The sequence below is a fragment of the Grus americana genome, chromosome Z (assembly GCF_028858705.1).
Source record: "Grus americana isolate bGruAme1 chromosome Z, bGruAme1.mat, whole genome shotgun sequence".
In the NCBI taxonomy this organism is placed as follows: Eukaryota; Metazoa; Chordata; class Aves; order Gruiformes; family Gruidae; genus Grus; species Grus americana.
This window is the reverse complement of record NC_072891.1, coordinates 28,363,391-28,386,405: the sequence shown is the minus strand read 5'-3', so window position 1 is coordinate 28,386,405 and position 23,015 is coordinate 28,363,391. Positions and strand designations below refer to the sequence as shown.

At 41.2% G+C, this 23,015-nt stretch overlaps 1 protein-coding gene across 1 annotated transcript; it reads left to right on the top strand.

Annotated features, from left to right (window-relative positions):
• The first annotated feature begins 5,437 nt into the window (after positions 1-5,437).
• HEXB (hexosaminidase subunit beta) lies at positions 5,438-22,910 on the top strand. The gene is made up of 14 exons (XM_054811131.1): positions 5,438-5,806; positions 5,910-6,067; positions 8,768-8,833; positions 9,609-9,655; positions 9,872-9,982; positions 11,539-11,640; positions 13,775-13,904; positions 15,647-15,827; positions 16,977-17,063; positions 17,644-17,716; positions 18,377-18,551; positions 19,597-19,687; positions 19,904-20,008; positions 22,709-22,910. The coding sequence occupies exons 1-14, from the start codon at positions 5,514-5,516 to the stop codon at positions 22,770-22,772; spliced, it is 1,683 nt and encodes a 560-aa protein (XP_054667106.1). The 5' UTR covers positions 5,438-5,513; the 3' UTR covers positions 22,773-22,910.
• Positions 22,911-23,015: the final 105 nt, after the last annotated feature.

Sequence of the window (23,015 nt, the reverse complement as noted above, 5' to 3'; positions counted from 1 at the left end):
GGACATCCAATCACCATACAGAAGACCATGTATAAGCTAGGTTAGGAATTTACAGTGCAGCAAGTGACTCCCTGCTAGAAGTTTATTCCATTGCCAAACTGCAGAATCTTCACAACCTTTCCATATAGGAAATTAATGTGAGCAGCTACTTGTAGCATGAAATTATCATCCTATCTTACTCAGTCACAACACCTCCTTGTAGGCAAGCCCTTCAGCTGACGTTCCCCTATGCCATTTACCTAGAGAGTAAGCTACTGCATGTAAAGATTCAGGCTCATCTGCAAAGAATATGCACTACTCATACTTAAAGGATATGTTCTGCTACTCACATAGTGGAACAGCTGAAATGCTTACAAGTACAGCGAAAACATTTACTTGTAATTTAAGTCAGTTTCAATTAACTTCGGAATTTAGCTTAGCTTGAAAATGCAGCAAGTAAAATATCACCTTGTTTCCAAATAATGGGAAAGTCACACTTCTTGCTAACTGTGATAAATTTCTTTCAGAAATTACTGGACAGGCCTTTAATGCACTCTAAAAATCTTTTCAAGACACACCAATGTGGAATTCCCAGTCTGGTGTCAATTCTCACCCTAATTTAATGGGCAGTAACATCCCCATATGTTGACCAGACTGCAGCGGCCACAGAGTATTACTTGGTGATAAGAAGTCACTATTTCCTGTCTGCTGCTTTGTTATTTCTCAAATAAGAAGGGGAGTCAACTGCAGAGACTATATAGTAAATTTCTTTGCACACCTGGAAACACTGCTGAGAGATCTCCAGTCATTTTGAAGTGACTGCTGTAGCCACAACAGAATTGGAAGAACTGACAGCCACCTTTACCACTTCCTCCTATAAAAGCTACTGCTGTCTAGCCCTATTCCACCATTTTGGTTACCAAGATGAACCTTTGAGATTCTTTAATGTCTTAACCTGCTTTTGTTTTTTCTCTTTTTTTTAACACAGGGATGTGTGTGTGAAGAAATCTGTACAATTCTGTTGTAGAAGTCAAGCTCAGCCATATTCATATCGATTTTTCACTGTAGCAATTTTTTCCTCCTTCTTCAGACCTCCCAGAAGAAAAAGTTAGACTATAAGTGACATTTAACATTTACCTTAGAGAATGGAAAAGCCATCTCTGATATAACCAGGGGATACAGGTTCCTTATCTGAATCATGATTCATGTTTGCACTTCTGAGTTTTTAAAAATGTGCACAAAAATGCAAAATAGTACTTCTAGTACTCATTCACTAGGTACATATAAGCTGTAAAGTTGTGTAAGTCTTTACAGGCATAAATAAGAGTACATTCCCATTCTACACAGTTTACAATTAAAGCAAAGAGTCTACAATAAAAGAGGATCAAAATCCATTCTTCTCAGGAGCATGACATCATAGGGACAGAACAGGCTAAGGATAAAGCATGAGATTCCTACATCCAAGACTTTGAGTTGATACTGGAGCACAGTGACTTTAAGAAATACTCTCATTGCTTTCCCAGGTTGTCCTATGAATTAGAGGTATAAAATCATAAAGAATTCACAGATACTTTAGAGTATCATTTGCTAATCACAGTACAGTCTGGAAGCATAACCATATCTGTTATCATTAAAGTTTTAGCTATCACTTGATGTATCAGCCTACCTACAAATTTTTAAAAGAAAACTAAACAAAATAGAACGATTCTCCCCTAAATTGTGACACTTCTTTAACCCACTGTAATGAATATCTAAAATAAGGTGTACCTCTTACCTGAAATCTGCTTCCACTGTCTATACACAAATGAGGTTAAAATGTCTCAGCTGAGGTGTTTTCTCCATCACTGTTCCCAACTGTTATGGCCCCATTTCCTTATCTCTACAGATAGCTGCAAAAGATTCCTTCCTTCCCAGACTCCTGCTTTGTCTACATTTATTCCATGTACTATGTCTTATCTTGCCTTCCTCCTCCACTGCCAACATCCGTATCTGATTCTCTAAAAAAGGGCAGTTAGAGACAACTAGTAATTCTGTAAAAGACAGAAAAGTTACTCAAGAATTAAATCCCACACTGCATACTCTTCAGGTGAAGGAAATAATCATTCCACATCTCGCCACTTACATGTTCTACTAATAACTTCCACTAAGAAAGCCCTTCTCTCCCAGACCCTTCCCCACAGACTAACAGGGAGTAACATACCACATAAAATACCTTCTACTGGTGTCTTACCGTCCACATAGCGCATAAGGAACCGTTTGTTCTGCCAGTGCATGCGGATGTGTTTCCATCACTGATACCAGGGTTCATCGTTCACATGGAAGAGGGGACATACTGTGTTTGTCTGGGGAGCGGAAAAAGAAAAGAAGCTCTTTGGGTAGTCATGGGGTGTGGTTATGAGGTTCATAAGAGACAAGGTAACTAAAACATGCTGTCTGGCCAGGGAGCCTATCATTTCCTTAGCTTTAATAATAATTTAAGTGCGGCTATTTTCCCTGTACCCTTCTGTATAAAGATTTTGTTTGGGGCATCAATTAATCTAAAGGAATTTGCTTCCTATTGACAACTGATTTATGCCATGCACATAATATTTTCTTTCTGCTTTGGTAGCTGTCTTTAAGGAACGGAAAGCATCAACTGTGTGTGCTTGGTATCCATTCAGTCTTCCAGATCTTGTGTCCATTCCCTACAGAGGAAAAACACAGACGCTCATCAGCCTATTGCCCTCAGACTCCATTTCATACCTCTGCAGTACTATCCCAGTCTCTTCATTGTTTTTAAATTTCCTCTTGATACGCTCCTTGAGTTGACTAAGGGTTTGTTGTTTGGTTTTTTTTAAAGACCATGAATCACACTGATGTCTTCTCTCCTTGGCACATGCTGGAAACAATTACAGTCCCAGCTCTGCAGTTTCATCATTCTGCTATGCCCAGTGGAAACCCCACTGAGATCAGCAGGCCTCTGAAGACACCAATGTACTGGAGGGCTGCAGCCTGCAGTCAAATACTTTTCAATTCTACAGCTCCCTGCTTATCCTCTTAGAGCCAGTCCCCAGATGCAATATAAAACTGGGTTACATTACAGCACTTCAAACATAGTAGTTTCTAAAAATACCAATGCAAACTCAGATTGCTTGTGGTTATTAAAGACACTACAGTCAGGTTTCCTCAGAAAATGAGGATAGCATGTTCATGTCTGTCTACTCCACCCTTCCACCCAATAACTTTTAAATCCCAGTGGCAAATTTCAAGCAAAATTGACAGAGTAGATGTCTTAGAGATACTAAGTGCCTACAAGTTTGTCCAGTATACAAACGAGTAAAATAAAGAAACTGTATTCGTGAACTTACACAAGGAAAGACTACCTGCTTTCTTTACTGATCATCTGAAAATCTACCCAGAGAAGAAAAAAAATTGCAAAATTTATTTAATTAGTTTCTGTGCACAGAATAGCTTATTTAACAAGTGACAATAATAAATAAATAGGTGAATATTTATTAGGTGACTAATAAATAGGTGTACTTAATTGGTGTAGAACAGCCTTGCTCTACGGAAGCTACAACCAGTGAAAACAGAAGTGAAAGCAAAAATGCTTGATACATCTATAGCCACCAGCCCTTTGGGATGGCCAGGCTGGTTAACACTTAATCAGTTAAGTTAACTTAACTGTAAACAGCAGACTTAGTTAAGTATCTTACAGCTCCCCAGCAACTTCAGCTACTCAACCTTGCCCTCTACTTCCCAACAGAGTTTACTGATCTCTCAGTTGTGCCAAAGAAACCTATGAAATAATCCAGACTTTCTAAATATCCCTAAAAAACTGAACAGAGGTAGGGGATACAAACAGCTGAGTCAGCACAGTTGAGGAGACAATCACAGCAGGCAAAGGGAAGGGCGTACGGAACAGGCGACCCAAAATCTCTGCTGCCACTTTAACAGCAACATGCAGCAATTCCCTCTGAGAGGGCCAGAAAAGACTGCTCTGCCATTTCCACATGTCTCACAGCATGCTGGGGGGCAGAGGGGAGATGGGCAGGCATTACGTGCTCTCTGCCTGTTCAGTATCACATAATAAAGAATTGTTTTTTACTTATAGCACAACAAGATTAAATAACATTCTGCTATGGATAGCCTGCATCAGACAGCTTCCATCAAGTCTTCATGCTCCAATTGCATGGATGGGCACAGTGAACAGCAAACCTGGCATGTTTTGTCATTCCCTTCAGGTGCAGTTCACAGTCTAAACAGGCCTGGCATAGTCCCAACCTTGTCCTCATCCTGCAGTTTATTCCCCCTCTTTCCAGTGTGCCATCAATTTCTTTGGAGGGGGGCGAGATTAGATCAGCTCCCCGGACCTGCTGAGTGCAGAATGACATAAATCTGACTACGTGACAGCAGCACTGGGGACGCCTGGCAGCCGGGGCTCACCTCCTCTTACACTGCTGTGACCCAGCCCTGCAGTGAATCACTAAGCAGGTGAGGCGACAGCATTCCCCGGGGGAGCCCTCTGGACAGCAGGAACAGCTTCTCCTCCAAACTTGCAAAATGATGTAGGCCAAAAGAGGACAAACACTACCAAAGAAGAGGGATTTTACTTCTTAGTAACTCAATGGCAAGATGTCTGTGTTCTTTGCCTACAGATGTAACCTTCATTATGGAGATGCTCTTCCTTTTTTTTTCTTAAGAGTCTATTTTGTAACCCGGACCACGCGACTCCAGAGTTAACCTTTCTGCACAAGGAAGATCGCCGAGGGAGTGATAGCTGACCGGTTCCTCAGTTAAACTGCAGTAACAGCATGCAGGTGTGTTGCCTCCCTCATCACTGTGGGTTTAACTGGTGCATCAGCCCAAGCAACAGCGATGGCACTGCAGTGTTTGCATTAACCCTTCAGTTATAAGTGGCTTAAAACCTGAATTCCTCCCCGCTGTGACTTCCAGCTTTCAAATGCTTGATTTGCTTTCTGAACGCTTCACAACAGCTTTCCAAAATTTGTACTGCAATCTGTCAAAGCACCTAGTTTGTTTGCTGAAAGCTCAAAATACTTTACCACAACTTGGACTTCTGCTTATTCACAATACAGTTTATAACACAATCTCCAGAAAGTCTGTTAAAAAGTGATTTCTGCTGAGACTGAAATTGCTTTGTAGCACTGCAAGAGATGCGTTAGTTTTCCCTTTACAAAAACGTAACCTAAATCAAGACCTTTCCGTACACAAAGGTCAGTATTTCCGACCCAGCAACGCTCCCTCGTTACTCCTTCGAGCGGTTTCACGAGCAGGACCACACGACGACCACTGAGGGAGGAAACCCCTCCAGAGGAGCGAGGCTCTGCCCGCGCTCCGGCGGGGCCCAGCTCCCCAGCCCCCTCCCTAGCCGCGCCGTCACGGTGGCCGCTGAGGGGCTGGGTCGCGGGCGACTGGGCGGGCAGGCACTGAGGCGCGCTGCCGAGGCCCGCCCCCGCCGGTCCCGTGATGGCGGAGGCGGAGCCGCGCTGCAGTTTGAGCGGGTCGTCGCGGGTGGAGGGGGTTGTTGCGCCATGGGTAGAGCCGTAGGGCTGGCCGGGCTGCTGGTGGGGCTGTTCCTCGTGCCCGCCGTGCTGGTGAGCACCAGCCTTCGCCGTGGCGCCCCGTGGGCCGACCCCGAGCCGGAGCTGGCCGAGTGGGAGCTGGCCTCGGGCGCCGTCCCCGAGGATTCGTTGTGGCCCCTGCCGCAGTGGCTCCGCACGTCCCCCCGCCAGCTGCAGCTGGCCCCCGGCCGCTTCCAGCTGGTGCACGGCGCCGGCTCCTCGGCGGGGCCGGCCTGCGGTCTGCTGCAGGACGCCTTCCGCAGGTGAGGGGCGGCGGAGCCGGGGGAGCTGGGGGACTGCAAGTGGCGTCCCGGTGGCGGGAGCTGTTACCTCAGGGCCCCGCCGGGGTCTGTGCTTCCCCGGCAGGTACTACGAGTACATGTTCGGGCAGTCCCGCCAGTGGAAGCGGGGCCGTAGGCCGCTCGGCGCCCGAGCGGAGCCTCAACTGTTGCAGCTGCAGGTGGTGATCGAGTCCCGGGACCCCGGCTGTTACAGCTACCCGCACCTCGCGTCCAGCGAGGCCTGTGAGTACCGCGTACTGCCCGTCACCGCGTTCCTCTCCTTCCACGGCTTATGCGGCACCGTTAGCGCTTGTTTCCCTATCATGTGCCCAGTGTAAAAGTCAGCAGTTTGGTGGGGTTTTTTTTTCAAGGAACTGGAAATCATAGGCTCACTGAGGCTCTCAAGAACACTATCACACAGAAGATAATTCTTGCTCTTAATGCTGTGGGAAGTCTCAGCCCGCAGTGAGTCAGGAAGGTGGTTAGAAGTGTAGCCTATGACTTCTGCAGTTTAGCAAGCATTCAGCTCGTTTACCTGCTGCTATCCTTCCTCATAATAGTCATTACGAATCAGAGGCGTTACGCTGTGCTGTACCCAATTATGTGTGGTGAGATCTATGCGTGGTCAAGAGAGAACCCTTTCTTTCGGTACAGGGTGTTGAGTGAAGACTGATGTTTATTCATCTGCTCTCCTTAGAAATAACTACATTTGAATTGCAGCTACCTTCACTGGGTTATATACATGGTATTTCTGGTTTTCCTGGAAAACCAGAACTTGTTGTTATTCAGCTTGTAGTATTATAAATCCACTTTCTTTCTGTCAGTAGATACAAGAAGGGATTTAAAAACATGATGGTTATATTGGATTTGTTCTGCTATGCTTCTTCAGTTCTATCACTGAAGTCCAGAATGGACAGGTACCTAAAATCAAATCCTAATCACCGGAGAAGTTTCTTAACAGAAATAAGGATGAGTTGACAGTATTGCTTTTTGTCTGGGCAGGTTAGGACAGAATTCAACTTATTCATCTAGTTCCTTCTTGAGGTAATCTGCTGTCGTTTGGTATCCAGGATACAGATCCTTATAAAAAGATCCTTTTAATCTTAAGTCATAAATCTGCAGCAGGGTAATTCCACCTGACTTGTGATAGAACGTACTGATTTTAAGTTTACTCAATCTTTTTGGTACATTTAGGCAAGCAGCGCAATTTTTGTGTGCAAGTTTATCGGACATTTCAATGCAAATAGGTATAGCAGCAAGATTGCTAAAGCTTTAGAATTTTTCTGCCACAGTGAGGTGTTATACTGCTTTACTACTACTTGAACTTTGAACTGGTTTGTGAACCTCAGATTTTAACCAAAGGTGGTTCTTCTCTTCTGTCAGGGAATCTGTCGGATCATGTGATTTCTAAGTTGCATTTGTCAGAACAGTCAGAGTGTTTCCCTGTGCTGTAGGAAGGGAGTTTTCTGTTAGAAATAATATGGAGTTTTCCTCATGTAGTAAGCTGAGCTCTCCAGGCTTCAGCAAGGTTTTAATTTTCTACTTTTAATGGGATAGCTTGTTTAGGGAACAAATGCGGAAATACACAGTTATTAGTCACTTGAGCAGTGTGGCTCCTTTTCTTAATAGGGATAGTATGGGTCAGTCAGTGAGTATCCTATAGCAAGAGTATTGGGTATGTAATCAAAGTACATGTAATCTGCCCTTCTCCCTGCTGGCTTCTTGCCTGCTTGTGTAGATGGTTCCAAATAGCCATACAAAACTTGTTGTTCTGCATTCGTTTAAGGTATGATATATGTTCAGAAAAAAAGCCTGCTGTTTTGGAAGTAAATCCCTGACTGAACTACAATTACCACTAAAACATCTGTGGAAATTACAGTAGTCTTTTAAATTCTGTTTCTTACCCAGAACTTCCAGTACATGCAATCTGTGTTTAAGTTAAAATGGAAGCTTGAGGTGCTTTCTTTATGTCCCTGAATGGCTTTTCTCTGGTAGTTTAGACAAATGTTTGAACTGTATAACTTATAACCAACTATTCTTTCATGTTGAGGCAGATACAATAAATCATTATACAGCAATTTATCCCTCTGACTTTTTTTATCTGTTGCTTCAAATGTGTGACTCTGGTTAGTTTATTATTGCTTCAGTGTTTAAATAATAATATAAATCTATAGATTTATGGATATAGTGTATTTTTATAGATATAGATATATGTGGGGTTTTTTTAAGTTAACATATGTAAAAGATACTTGCTTCTTCACTAAAATTTACTGAATCACCTTAAATGGAAACCCAAAATTTTTGCTTCCCCTTCCCCCCTAGTACTTTGTACTGTACTTCAGTACTCAAACTTAAGGGAGGATTGTTATAGATACCTTCAGATACTATTATTCATTTTAGTTCATCTTACTGCCCCCATACACGTGCTCATTAGATGGTGGGGGCTGATTATTTTTTTTCCTTTTTAATTAGACTTTTATAGTAAGCACCTAACAATATTACTTGACAACCTATATCTCCAAAAAAGTATGTAAGTATAGCCTATGTAAAAGGAAGGTCAAAGGAGAAGTAAACTTTGTTGGTTAGGTCTGGCTTAGTTACCCAACCCTTGTCACCTATGTCTTAAATGCAAAAATAGAATGTTTTAAATCAGTTGGGTTAAACTTGGCTGGAATTCTGGCTCGTGCAATATTTAACATTGCCATTATTAAGCACTGTATTTGTTTTATCATCTTAATGATTAACTGTTGACTCTCTGACTAGTAGCTTGCATTATTTCAGGAGCACATAAATGAAAAATAGCTGCACGGTATCACCTTTAAAACCAGCATTAGTTAGAATTTAAAAAACAAAGGGAGATGCGGCACTTGAAGGATCTCTTTAATACATTGTCCTATCAATCCGTGCTTCCTTGAGGAATAATTTTTTTTATCTTTTCTTTAGATCGTTTAACTGTAACTGAGCCTGTGGCTATACTGAAAGCAGATGAGGTATGGGGCGCTTTAAGAGGTAAGTGGATACTTTTCCTATAAAGCTATTTGTTCTGGGCTTATACAAACTCCGTGCCAGACTAAGAATCAGCTGACTGCTGAGCCTTGCCCTCATTCAGTCCTTCATGGGAAGTGAGCTTGGGCATAGAGGTCAGAAGGATACCCAGATGTGTGTTGGTCAGACCTTCAGTCTGGATGCTCAGCATCTCAGATCCAGTGGCGCACCGTAAACACGCTCTTGCTGTGCCTGAAATCAGCCAAGCTAACCAAATCCTATAATGCTCTCGGATCTACAGTGTGAACGAATTATTCTCTGACTGCACCTAATAACTGAATGTGCTGGCCACATTACCAAGAAGACCATAATGCTGAAGTTTCAGCCTGCTGTTGTTACTGGAATGTTAGTCTAAATTAGCAGATTTTTTCATGCTGACTTAGAAACTTCACCAGTTCCAGAAATGACAGGAATAGATGCATGACAACACCAGAAATTCCTACCTTACTCTCAGTGACTTCCATACTATCCAAGGATTAATTTGGTACAGCTCAGCTGTACTGCTAATTCAGTACTTGTGTATCGTGAAGAACTTGAAGTAAGTTCTAAAGAGAGAACCATTAACTACAGTGCTTGAGCAATTAAGGAAACTGTGCGAAAGAGAAAGAAACTCAGCTACAAAGCATTCTTTCTAGCTATGTAAACGCCTGTAAATAGTTACGGTCCCGTTTTTAACTAAAACTTTAAGGATAAGTACTGGGTTGTACTCCAGATACCTTCCTTGGATTTTTTTTCCCAGGTTTGGAAACCTTCAGCCAGTTGGTTCATGAAGATGACTATGGAAGTGTAAGTATAGCTATTAACTAAAAACTAGTCTTGCTAACAGACAGCGATGTTCTTTATTAAGTGCTCTTCTAGAAACAGCAGATCTACAAGTTTCATTAAGTATTTTTTTTGGAAAATGATCCTTGAAAGCTGTTAACAAACTGAAAAGTGACTAAGTACTGTTTGAAATTATGAATATAAAATGGGAATTCTAATTCTTAAATCTTGTTCTCCTAGTTTCTTGTTAATGAATCTGAAATCGATGACTTCCCAAGATTTGCTCATAGAGGAATCTTACTTGACACTTCAAGGCATTATTTACCATTGAAATCTATTCTTACAAACCTGGTAAGTGGGCTGGTTTGTATCATTAATAATGAAGGCTTTTTGTGGTTGTGTTTTGCCCCCTGAAGGAGGTTGCAGCTGGAGCTCATATGAAAGGAGAGCCCATCTCCTCTGTCTGACTTCTAAAAAGACAGAGTGAACTTTGCTAAGTGAAGGTCAGAACATACACCAGAGTGGGAACATATAGTGATTAGTGAATCCATACAGGAGACTGGGATTTGTGGTATCTTGGTTTTTTGTATTTTCTGTTGCTTAAACCAGCTCAAGTATTTCTTGGAAGCGTGTTTTGAGACATCTGACTGTCACCAAACAGTACAGGGGAGACCTTGCAAGTCCTGGCTTCAGTGCCAGTGGTTGCAGGAAAATTCCAGTCTTTTCAATAACCAGGCTTTGGTAATCCTTTCTTAAGCTTCTAAGAGCAAGCCATTAATTAAGTAGTACAGAGCAAGGAGGGGGAAATTGGAAATGTTCACTGGAAGCTACTGATTTCTTTCACCATGTCCATTCAAAAAGAAAAAAACCCCACATAATAAAAAAAAACCCCTTTCTCTGAAAAGCTTAACTAAGCACACTAAGAATTGTATATTCCCACCTTGATGGGAACGTGATGGATTTGTGTAATCAGAGCAGCCAAAGCTGTGGGTTTTTCTGTTTTGTACTGCCTCTTTCTGCTGTTGAAATCCTTGTAGCAGGGCTCATTTGATGGGTTGAAGTGGAGGATCCTTTGAGTGGAGGAACCTGCAGTTTCCTGTCTTGTCTCTGTCTTGCTTTTCCAAGATGACATGGTGTTAGAAATTTCCCTTCCATGTTGCAGAACTTTGCTGAGCAGGCTTAAGACAGGCAGGAAGACAATGCAGGTAAACCCAGTCTTAATTTCTGAGGTCATCCTTGAACTGTGCTCAGAACTTACCCCTCCATGGGTATTTATCACTTGTATTTACTTTAAAATCAGCTCTTGTTCAGCAAGTAGTTTGCATAATGTTTCATTTGCAACCGAGGGTGCTTCAATGACTGAAAACATAAGGGGAACGTTATCTTCTGCGGGGGGGGGGGGGGGGGAATGCATTATTTATTTTGCATGCATTTGAAGTGAATTCTGCAGAAGTCACTGGTAAGTAGGGAAGTACTAAATAGTAGGATAGTCTCTCATGTTGTTTAGTTTTTGAGTCCAAATTGTTTAGGTAGAAAAGTACAAGATTTTCTGTAAGCTGAAATAGCTGATGATGCATAATTACCCAGATATGTTCTGAAGTGGAAGAAATTCATAAGCATTTGTAGCAGTTCCCCTTCTACCAGCCAGAGTAGCACGATCAGATCAAGAGCTTGTTGACAAGAGTTGCGCAAATAGTTGGCAGAGGAATGAAACAGTAGTATAAACAGGCTGGTGTGCTTTGGTATATGCTTCTAGTATTCAGTGAAATGTGGTATGCTTTTTTCTTTTTTTTTTCTCTTGTTGCTTTAGGCATGCAGGAATTACTGGGACAAGACCACCGTTTTTTGCATAGGTTTTCTGTAAGAGTGAAGCGCTTAACAAGACTGTGTTGCATTATCTGTTACAGGATGCCATGGCTTTTAACAAGTTCAATGTTCTCCACTGGCATATAGTAGATGATCAGTCATTCCCTTACCAGAGTATTTACTTCCCTGAGTTAAGTGACAAGGTGAGTCCTGGAGCAGGGCGGGAGGGCAGAAATCTGGCACGTATTTAATGAAAACCAATGGCTGAATACATCTGCCTTGGCTGATTGTGAAACAGTACTAGAGAGCCAGTAACCAGCAGGTCCACGTTTAGGATCCTACCTGAGTGTCTGTGTGGAACATCTTCAAGTCTTCCTTGGTGGGTGCATGATAAATGACCTTCCTAACTCTTCTGGGCAAATTTGGTGGTGACAATGATCCTCAATGTTTGCAGGCCTTCAGGCAGTAATGGTGTGCAAATTACCTGTTGTGGCGAACACTGCTTGGATTTCTGTTGGTTTGTTTGTTTAACTGGTAGACTTCTGCCACTCAAACAAATGTAAGAGAACTTGTCAGCTGTAGGTTTGGAACCACTGCAGTAGTACTTCGGCCCTTTCTGAGATCTAGTTAACTTTACAAAACACAACATGTCTGTAAGAGGTCCGAAAGCGAGAAGTTGTTTTCTAAAACATACAGTGCAATGTATCTTTTTTATTTCCTGATTCACAGCAGACGTTGCCAATTAAGGAAGGCCATCATGAGGTTGTCACCGAAATCCGGGAATAAACCTCGTAACACCAATGTAGTGTTAAAAGGCAGGCATTCTTTATTGCAGCACTGGATGCACAGGGGATAGCTCCACCCAACGTGCATGCCAGGTGATCACCAACATACAGGTTATGTAGGATCAAAACATACATATTCATTGTTTATCTCAGAAAGGGCAGTCCTATGATAATCATTTCTTAGAATCCATTTCCATATTCTCCTCCCCGTCACGCATGCTCAGTGATTTCAGTCGTGGTCCTCAAGGGTCTCTGGTGGTCGTCAGTGGTCTCGCACCCGTGTCCGCTGGGTGACCCTCTTCTTGCAGGCATGCGCAGTATCCTTGCTGTGGATGCACCTGTCCATAACGACTTCATAAGATTAATATCTCCAAACCTATTGTTCACTTTGGTAGGGACTGTACATGGAACATAGCAGCATTGTACCTTGCCATGGTCAGTCAGCTTCATTACCTATTACCTTGGTTACAAACTAATTATCTCAACCTGATTCTATAGTTTCTGTTTCACGGCCCCTATTCCACGGTTATAAGGTTCTTGCTCACTCACGGTACAGTGGTAACCAAATCAAGCATGAATAATTAAGTAGACCAAGCATAAGCACAAGATTTGTGATTCTGTTTTAAAATGCTTCCTAGAATCTGACCCTCATGAAAATTATGTTGCCAGTGCTTGAGCAGATGTTGTGAAGAATTTTGTAATTCAAAAATTGTAGATGTTGGATGGTGCAGTCAGATTATTTTTCCTAGTAGTGTCTGTGGAGTTCTGTCCTATTGCTCACTGACAGCTGGAGAGAGGGGGATAGCCTTTGTCTCAATAGCCTTTTTGAAAGGGTTCTGGTTTACCATTATGTTTTTTGAGTAACTCAGCTGTGGAAATCATTTCCAGACAAATAGAAGCTATTTAGGTGCTATTAATTATGAGGCGTCATGATGCTTTTCTTATATAGTTTGGCTCTTTGGCAAGCATCTGTTTTGCCAAACTGTAGCAGTCTGGGTCATTTGTCACATTTGTTGGCTGTGTGGGAGTGGAATAACGCTCAAATTCAGGGTCACAAAACAAACACACCCTGATGCTAAATTGCATCAAAACTGTCAAGTGGAGGTGTTGGAAGAAGATGCTGTTCTTTCTGACTTAGCAGAATTTTTCCATTAGTCTTGCATGTCATGTAACAAGAGCCCTGTGTTTCAGAACTAACGATGCAGAGGTGGAGGGGAAAGCTAACTTGCTGCTGTACAGAATTGAAAAATGTATCTCAGAAATCTGATGGAATAGAAACTAGCTTTTTTGTTTTCTTCAGTAACTGTGAGCTAAGGAGGAAAGGAGATTTCTCTTAGTGTGGAAAAAGGAGTTGATCTTTGTGGGTGGCTTTTTTTCCCCCCCCCCACTAGTCAACCCAGAAGTTCTCTCAGTGCAGTTGCACATGTGATAAACCAGGAAAGGCCAACTTGTAAAATTGCTCTCCAGTCTAAATGATAACACTTTAATCCCAATTTTGTGAGCTGCTAGTATAATGCTTTGTAAACTGTCTTTAAATGTGACTACTTTACAGGGAGCATACTCCTATAACCACATCTATACTCCTACTGATGTCCAGCTGGTGATTGAGTATGCCCGGTTAAGAGGCATTAGAGTTATCCCAGAGTTTGATACCCCAGGACACACACAGTCTTGGGGAAAAGGTATGTCCAAGCAAGTATTAATGCTTAAAAGATTGTGGTAAGTAGGGTGTGGTAAGTAAATCAACTTGTTAAAAAGCAGCCTTGAAACCGCTTTGAAAGACCCTTGATAAGAGGAAAGCAAGGGCCAGACACAGTCATGTTCCTGACCTTTATGTGTTAGAGGAACTAAAGTGAAAGGAGGAAGGTGACACTTCCTGTACTGGATGTGTGTGCGAAGGCACAGATATATTCTGTTTGCCTTAGACCGTGTTGTTGCTGTCCACCCATCCAGTACTTCTGAAGTTAGAGTAGTAAGGCAGTGGCTAGAAATAGAGCGTTGCTGTCTCTAGAGATTTCTGCTTTGGGAAGGTTCTTTCCAAGTGGTTGATGTTTCTGTCTCTTAGTAAAGTGGTAATCTGCCAGCACACAAAACACAGCAAAATTGGATACTTCACTCTATTTTCTGGGTTTCAGAGTAATACTTTTCTTGATAGAAAATGCTTCAATCCTTAGAGTGGTGGTGTTTACATGTACTCAAGGATGGGGGAATCTTGTGCCTTAATTCAAGGTGCACTGACTGCAATTTCACTGCAATTAACATAAGGTAGTTTGGGCCAAACTGGAAATAGTAAATGTTTTTCTAGCAGTTCATAGCTTTATCTTTAGCCATGGGGGAAGTCTCGTGCTCATCCTGTGGGGATGTGGCCATAATATTGGAAGACACCTCACGCTCTTTCTCACTAATTTAAAATTAGGAGGAAAGGAACAAGGCAAAATCTAAATTTGCTAAACAGTCTTTCTGAATCCTTAGTCTCCTATGGTCTTTACTGTTACGGAGCACTAATAAAAGCCATTGGCTTGCCTAGTGTATGTGAGGTGGTCTACATTCATATTAAGAGCAAGGTTCAGCTTCCTTGCCTAAAACAAATTGTTCCTGATAGCTTCTTGTATAGTAGCCTTTTTTAATGTGATGCACAGGAGCCAGTCCTGGTGTTGCCTATGAACCTGGGTAGCTGCGCATTGTTTGCATTCAAATTCAAGATATTGGAGAGAAGTCTTAAGGCCTGGGAAGAGGGTGGTTGAAAGAATCTGCCACCAGAGCCCTGTTTGGGGGAAATGTGCTTGGAGTAGGAAACACACATCCAGGAAGGTGCTGCTGCTGCAACCACAGTTTACCAAATAAACTGTGTTTAGGAATCTCCAACCCACATGTAATAACTTTCTCCTGTTTTGTTATCCTGGCTCATTTTGCTTCAGATGTCTTGGCTTAAGAACCAGTGCTTAGTTTTGATGTTTGTCTAGCCTTCCTTTCTTGTGTAGAGGTAAATTCCTAGCAGACTGAGGTGGGGCATCTGCCTTGAGCCATATACCTCCACCTAATCAGGTGTTAACAAAGCAGAGTAATAAGAAGAGAGGCCTTTGGAGCACACTGATTATATTTGGATTCCTTCTAATTGACTACCTTCCTAAATCATTAAAGCTTTTTTATTCAAGTAGTCATCCAGAAGTTGTTTTCCAGTGACATGTTCCATAAATTAGTGTGTGTTAAATAACAAATCCAAAAGTCAGAGTCCTGATTTCCAGTTCCAACCTTGGGCAAGTTTTTTTTTATTTCATCCTGCCTCTGTGTGATTATACTTAGAATAGATGAGCACTTAAGTCATGAATATTAAGCTTTTTAATACGGGTAACTGCCTCTTCCTGCTAGCAAAGTTAGCATACCAACATGGAACTGAATATCCTCTATTAATTGTTTCTATTAGGTCAAAAAGATCTTCTAACCCCTTGTTACAATGGAGAACAGCCAACTGGGTCCTTCGGACCTGTAAATCCCATTTTGAATACGACTTATGACTTCATGACTAAATTCTTCAAAGAGATCAGCAGTGTTTTTCCAGATGCATACATTCATTTGGGAGGAGATGAAGTGAACTTCGATTGTTGGTATGGCGACACTTCAAAGAATAAATATCTAGTGCCTCTTAAACTTGCCTAAATCTATCAATTATGGAACTTGGATGCATAAGACAGTTTTTACTGCTTAACGCAATGATCTCCACTCCTACTTGTGTAACTATTTATAGGCAGAGCATTTGTGATCATCAATGAGCAAGTGATCTTGTGCAGAATTTTGCTTTGACTAGTACTTTCACAAATGTTCAGGTACTTTAAAGGATTTCTTCATGAAAATTAACCTGTCAGGAAGGAGAACTAGTATGGTACAAAAGTACTATCTAGGTAATATAATAAATCGAGGGTTGGAACAAGATGATCTTTAAGGTTGCTTCTAACCCAAACCATTCTGTGATAATTAACATTTAAATGGTTTGTGTTAAAGGAAAAGCAGTTCTTTCCATTGGGTTTTGCCTTCCAGAAAATCTACTAATGTTAAGTATTACAGTACTGACTCTTGTGTGCTTGTATTAAAAGTATGGCATATATTAACAGAGTTCTTCAATTGGTTGTGGATTTTGAATATTTTGGACTCTCTCTGCTGAAGTAACTAATAATACAGAAGTTGGAGTAGATACAATTGGATGAGTATTGAAATTGATCTAGTTAGTATTTGTTCTCTTGAAACATCAAATCTGAACACTCAGGACTTGCTTTAATTTTTCAAAAGAAAGAAAATTTCTGGCAAACGCTGTATCACAAAAGTGTTGGTTTGCTTTTGGGATATTTTCCCAAAGTCTTGATGTGTCATTCCTGCAGATCCCCTGGTACTTATGGCTGCTCAGTTTCCAGACCTACTGGCAACCTTCCCACAAAGTCGCAGAGAAGCCAGGAAACCTAAAGCTCTTAGAAGCTTGAGGCAGCCTGCCAGATACTGCTTCAGAACAGGGATTCCAGTAATTTTACCAGAGAAATGGGACTATTGGCTTAATTTCAAATTAGGATTAAACTGTTTCAAAATACCTAACTTGTGTTAGTCTGCTGCTTCTGCCTCTGCTCAGTTGTGCATTCCAGTCTATGGTGTGCCTAAGGCATCAGCTAGTGTGCTGTGCATAGGTGGAAATGGTTGGGAACCATTTGGTTTAAAACAAAACAAAATTATTCTATTTTTTTTAACTTGTTTTGTTGTTATTATTTAAGGAAATCTAACCCTGAAGTGAAAGAGTTTATGAAGAAGCAAGGATTTGGCATTGACTATGCTAAACTGGAATCTTACTATATTCAGAAGTATGTTGTTTTTTTAATTCTTGCTCCGCTTTTCACAGCCAGTATCCAAGGGTGGTGCTGAGGTGCAGATACTGAAGCTAATTTAGGTTAGCTTATATAATTTTCAGAAATTGCCATGTATTGGAGACTACCCACTTTCTTTTAATACACTGAATGTAAAGTTCACAGCTTTAAAATGTGGGACACAACAAGGACATGTAGGGTAGTTCTACACACACTCTGAATGTAATTTGGTGTCTTAAACTAGGTGTCTGCTGTCATGTCAGCACACAGGGCAGGGAGGACAAGTCCTAAGGCTTTTGCAGGCATTTATTTCTCTCATTGTTAAATAACATGGATTTGGACACCTGTATGAGTTGTTGGTAGTTCTGAACATCGGTTTGTGTTCCTTATACATGGGAGAACATCCTCTTCGAGGCAGAGCACTGAAGGCCAAAACCAGAAAAACCTGGTTTTTCTTGGTCCCCTGTGCAGTGCTGGGAAAGGCCTTATGTACCTTAGGGTAGACAATGTTTCTATTGTGTGTGTCTGTGGCGATCTCACTGAAGTTCACAAACATGATCTTATTTCTAAATTCTAGGATTTTGGACATTGTTTCCTCCTATAACAAAGGATACATGGTCTGGCAAGAAGTGTTTGATAACAAAGCACAGGTAAGATGGGAAAATAAATAAGATAGTCTTGCATAACAGCACAATGTCATAGGAGGCTTCCAAAGTAGTTATGGTTAAGTAGTTAAGTAATTAAGTAGTTATGGTTGTGTCTCTTAAGAGTTAAAGCAAGTTTGCTGACTTTACCAAATCTCCCCAGGTGTGGGGCCCACCTTGAAATTATAATTTATTGAACATGTAAAATAGGTGGAACAGGAACACCAGTACTGAAGTGCTTTCTAAAGGTGAACACAGATAATAGAATATGCTTTACAGCATCAGAGTAAAGGGTAGGGAAATTTCTGCAAGTTTCTTTCTTTTTTTTTTTTTTTTTTTTTCCCCCCTCACATAACCATGCGTCTGGTTTAGTAACACCAGGTGCTCAGCTTTTCAGAGCTGGTCAGATAACTGGTGCAGATAACTGGTTCCTACAGAACCCTCTTAGGGCATTAACTGTCTGTAGGATAAGCTAAGCTTCAGTCTAGTGTGAACTCTGTTTAAAACCAGCAAAGAGCTAATCAGCTTTAGACTGTGGGAAAAAAATTACAAAAGATACCTTCCAAAATGTTATCAGGAAAAATCCTTTTTCCTGATAACAGCAATTAAGATTATCTATAATGTTTTTGGGTTGGGTTTTTTTTGTTTTGTTTTTCCCCCTTTTAGCTGAAACCAGACACTGTAGTTCAAGTGTGGATGGACAACAACTATGCTAATGAACTGAGCATAGTCACTGGAGCTGGGTTCACTGCTATCCTGGCAGCTCCCTGGTACTTGGACTACATTAGTTATGGACAAGACTGGAAGAAATACTACAGTGTTGAACCACTTAACTTCCCTGGTTTGTTACTTTTTTTGCATTCATGTTTTGTACATGAAATAGACATATTAGGAAGAAATTCTTCATTGTGAGGGTGGTGAGGCACTGGAACAGGTTGCCCAGAGAGGTTGTGGATGCCCCACCCCTGGAAGTGTTCAGGGCCAGGTTGGATGGGGCTTTGGGCAACGTGGTCCAGTGGAGGGTGTCCCTGCCCATGGCAGGGAGGTTGGAACTAGATGGTCTTCAAGGTCCTTTCCAACCCAAACCATTCTGTGATTCTGTGAAAGTATTTAGTTCACAATAAGGTATAAACATAAACAATAAGACTATTTAGAGAAGTCATGCAGTCACTATGATCAGATATGCTGTAATCAAAGTACTTTATTGCCAGCTAGAACTCTGGAAAACTCTCAAAAAAAAATTTCAACTTTCCACTTCTCACAGCGAAAAGCATTACTTTCTTCAAACATCTGGCACTGGTGCTTTTGTGAGACAGGATGCCAGACTAGGTGGACAGATGCATCATGCATTAGTTGTGCAAAATGGCTGTTGGTCAACAGACACTGAATTCCTAGGTTAGCAAGCTTCTAGAGTGTCAGACTGTTCTAGAAAAAGACGTGTTCTCTCCCTCTGGCTAAAGCAGATACAAACATCTTGTGCTTTCCCTGAGGCATTCATCTTGTGCAAGGTAGCTCTCAGCTGATTAGCGAGGACTGCTGACTTCGTAGCTTTTTCAAGGAGTGTTCTGTCTGTGGTAGAATGAACAGTTTCAATCAGGACTGAAATCTCTGAAGAATGTCAAAAGGCTGAGGAATGTCTTCAGAGGATAAAAAGTAAAAGCCTTTGTGACAGAGAAGGGTAATGGGTTCTCTGGGCAAATGGCCTGGTGGTTCTCACGTCCAGTAACAAGACTACCAAAAAGTTAAGTTAGTGCTCAGGATAGATATTTTATATGATAAAACAAACAACTGAATGTCAATCCTCTCTCAATATTGGGCAGTGAAATTGTTGATATATGCCCATCTTCTGGGCAAATAGAAATTCTAACTTTCTGCTTTGAATTCAGGATCTGAAAAACAGAAAAAGCTTTTAATAGGTGGAGAAGCCTGCCTGTGGGGGGAATTTGTGGATGCAACTAACCTCACACCAAGATTATGGTATGAACTGCTTTGTTGTTAGATTTTTAGAAAGCCAGCTACACGGAGCGTTATTTATTCCAACAGGACTGTATGGTAGTGTTAACAGTGCTCTGTGCTGAACCTGAGCAGCTATAAAAATTGATGCTTCTGGATATATAAGACCTGGTATTAAAAACTTTAATCCATTCTTGGTTATAGACCATACTTGCTCTAAAACTCAGCATATCTTTACAGGCCTCGAGCTAGTGCTGTAGGGGAAAGACTCTGGAGCAGCAGGAATGTGACGAACTTGCAGGATGCCTATACAAGGCTGACTAATCATCGATGCCGCATGCTCCGGTAAGATGAATAGCTATAGTAAAACTTGGTTCTCATGCCTTATCACCAATGGAGCTCAAGTACAGGCCTAAACTGCTGGCCTGGAAATGAAGGGAGGAGAGGAGGAGAGCTGTGAGTCTAATCTGACTATGCAAGTGTCATCCCATGTGTTTTTGTATCCACAGAAGAGGAAGAACAGGTACATTAAGACAGGAGTTCTAGACAGTTTTGCAACTAATATTTTCAGAATGCCTTAAGTTTCTTCAGTGAAATACTAGAACTCATCTATGTCTCTCTTTCCTCTAAAGGAAAAAACAACATGATTGACTTATTTTAGACAAAAAGGATGTTAAAGGGTATGTGGGAGGAGTACACAGGAGAAAAAGTAATTTTTTTAAAAAAGTTGTTAATGATTTATAATAAATAATAAACAAAAAACCTGCAGAAGGCAATCTAGTGGAGCTGTTTGCATGAGAGGGTGAGCTGGAGCGAGCTGTTCTTTCAGGTATTGCCTTAGTTTAGAGACTGAAAGGGGTGGATGAGGAGTCCCCAATTAAATTTTAATTCATTCGTGGCTACTGTAAACAAAGGCAGTTTGTAACATATTCTTCTCTGCACTTCTTTCCTAAAAAGTACCTAGACAAGTTGCTGGTTAATTATTGCTAGTGCTGTCTTTGTATATTTGCAGTTGTAGAAATGAGTGATTTCTAGGTCTTAAGTCCAAGTTTGACTCTACTTTTAAAAGTATGCAGTCAGAGAGCCTTCTAGGATTTCCCAAATGCTGTTGCAAAGTTGGACTGCAGCAAGAATGCAACGTGCCATTTAATTTCTCTGCAAAAGTTTATGTCAAGTCATTGAAAATCCCAGCAGTGTGAAGAAGTATTTCAAGATAGATACAAATCAGCTTTTCAGAGAACAAGATACAATAGCAGTTGCCTGTAGTCAGCACTTAAGCACTCTGCTCATGTTCCTGTAGGTGTCTTAGCATGATTATCTGTTGGAATCACTGACTTCTAGCTTACAGCATAAACTAGTTCTTAAGTTGAGAGTGACTGAAAGACTCGAAAGTTTTGACTTGTTGGGTTTATTTCAAGTTGGCTTAAAATTATGCTATAGGAAAATAACATAATTAACATATAGCTGTTTTCCTCAGTCATGAGAAAAATAGATACAGTGAGAGAGTTAACAAATACATGTAAAAAATAAGATTAAAGGGCTTTAAAAGCTTATGTCCCATCACTTAACAGGATGGTGCATCTCTTGATGGGCCTCAGAGAAAACACTGATAGAACTGAACAGCGGCATGTACAGTGGCAGTAGCACTGGGATTAGGGTTTTACAGTGAACTAAGCTGTGCTATTCCTGGACCTAGTTAACTATTGTTGCATTGCCATCTTCTTCCTTAATGCTGGCACTTGTATTGCTGTATAGGGAGCTGATCCAGGTGACTGCAGCTGCTCTGGTAGTGCTAGCATGAGTGATGAAGAATGCAGGGGCAGAGTAAGGACCACATCCTGTACTTGTTGCATGCTTTTTCCTTAAACTACTTTCTGATGCTAAACTGCTTCGCTGGCATATAAACTTATGGTAAACAATTCCTGTTATAAACAGACTACCTTAATAAAAGGACATGTCTGAAAGTGATTATTTTTACACAGGCTTTGAACCAGAATAATACTAGAGAAACCATTCCCTTTCCACTGATGAAATGAGTATTCCTTGGAGCCACTGCCTTTCATGTATATGGGGCTTCCTCAGCATTGTGTGAACTCAAAGAGCTGATTTAATCAGTCAGGCTGTTAGGAAGTCTTAGAGCATGGACAAAGAACTATGTCCCTACCAATGTTTTTGTACATGGTATATACAGACCATGGCAGTTGCAGGGGGGCAAGGAGCCTTTCCAAGGAGAACAAACAGCTGTGGCTTCTCCTGCAGCTGGGTACCAGGGGGTGAGGGAACTTTGGAACAGCTCAGTCCACTGGAAGAGCAGTAGGTCTGCCTATCCAAGGCTGAGGCCACTGCTGTTGAAATAGTACCACGAAAGCAGTAGCTGCTATTCAGGTGTAAGCTCAGCTTTCTGTAGGATACAGCAGCCCAAATAGCAGAGATATGGTGATGGGAAAAGGGAAACAAACAGGTGGGTGTATATTACGGAGACCTAGACAACAACCCTGTCTTTTACTAAGGGGCAAGCAGTAGTTCAGATGAGCTATTTCATTATTCAGCTTCTTCCATTGCAGCTCTTAAGTGCAATTTAAACACCAGTATATATTATCCTACAAATTACTGTAGCAGTACTGTCTCGCTCTTAAATATCCAAGAAGCAGAATTTTGACTACAACTACTTTAACTCTGAAACAGAATAATTTATGATAGCATAGCTGGAAAAAATCCTGTTTACTAAAATGGCTCCCCCCAAAATGAATGAAAATGACAGACAGCTGCAGGAAACATTGGGGTTAGGGGGAATGTGCAAATGTCAACTGATTCATATTTTCACATTCTTATGACTACTCTTCAATAAAAGCAATAGATTTTGCAGAACATTGAGACAACTAGCCCCTGAATTTAAGCTTTTCAACCTGATACATCTGTTATTTCTTGGAAGTAGTTTTGTTTACACAAAGATTAAAATAGAGTGCCAGTATCTCTCTTCCTGCCTACCAGGAACCTGCCAGTTGTTTGATTATAATCATACATATTCCACTTTATTTTTAACAGCCGTGGCATAGCAGCTGAACCTGTATTTGTTGGATACTGTGCCCATGAAGCAAGAGGCCAGTAACTGCTGCAAAGACTTCTAGTAAACAACCTGAAGTGCCTCTGGGGTATGAATATACATCTGTGCAATTTGATATTTGAACAAAGACTTATGTTTTTCACTTTACAAATAAAGTTATTTGATGTTCTTGTTGGAATAAAAGTGATGGGGTTTAGCTTTCATTAGAAATGGGGACTCTTCACTGTGAAATCCTGAAACTTGATACCATAGAGTTACCAATTCCAATTTCCTTATATTGTAAAGTTG

Coding starts and splice junctions, on each gene's coding strand:
- HEXB (XM_054811131.1), top strand. CDS start 5,514: ATGGGTAGAGCCGTAGGGCTGGCCGGGCTGCTGGTGGGGCTGTTCCTC. Junction 17,064..17,643: donor GAATCTTACTATATTCAGAA/GTATGTTGTTTT, acceptor TCTAAATTCTAG/GATTTTGGACATTGTTTCCT. Junction 17,717..18,376: donor TGTTTGATAACAAAGCACAG/GTAAGATGGGAA, acceptor TCCCCCTTTTAG/CTGAAACCAGACACTGTAGT.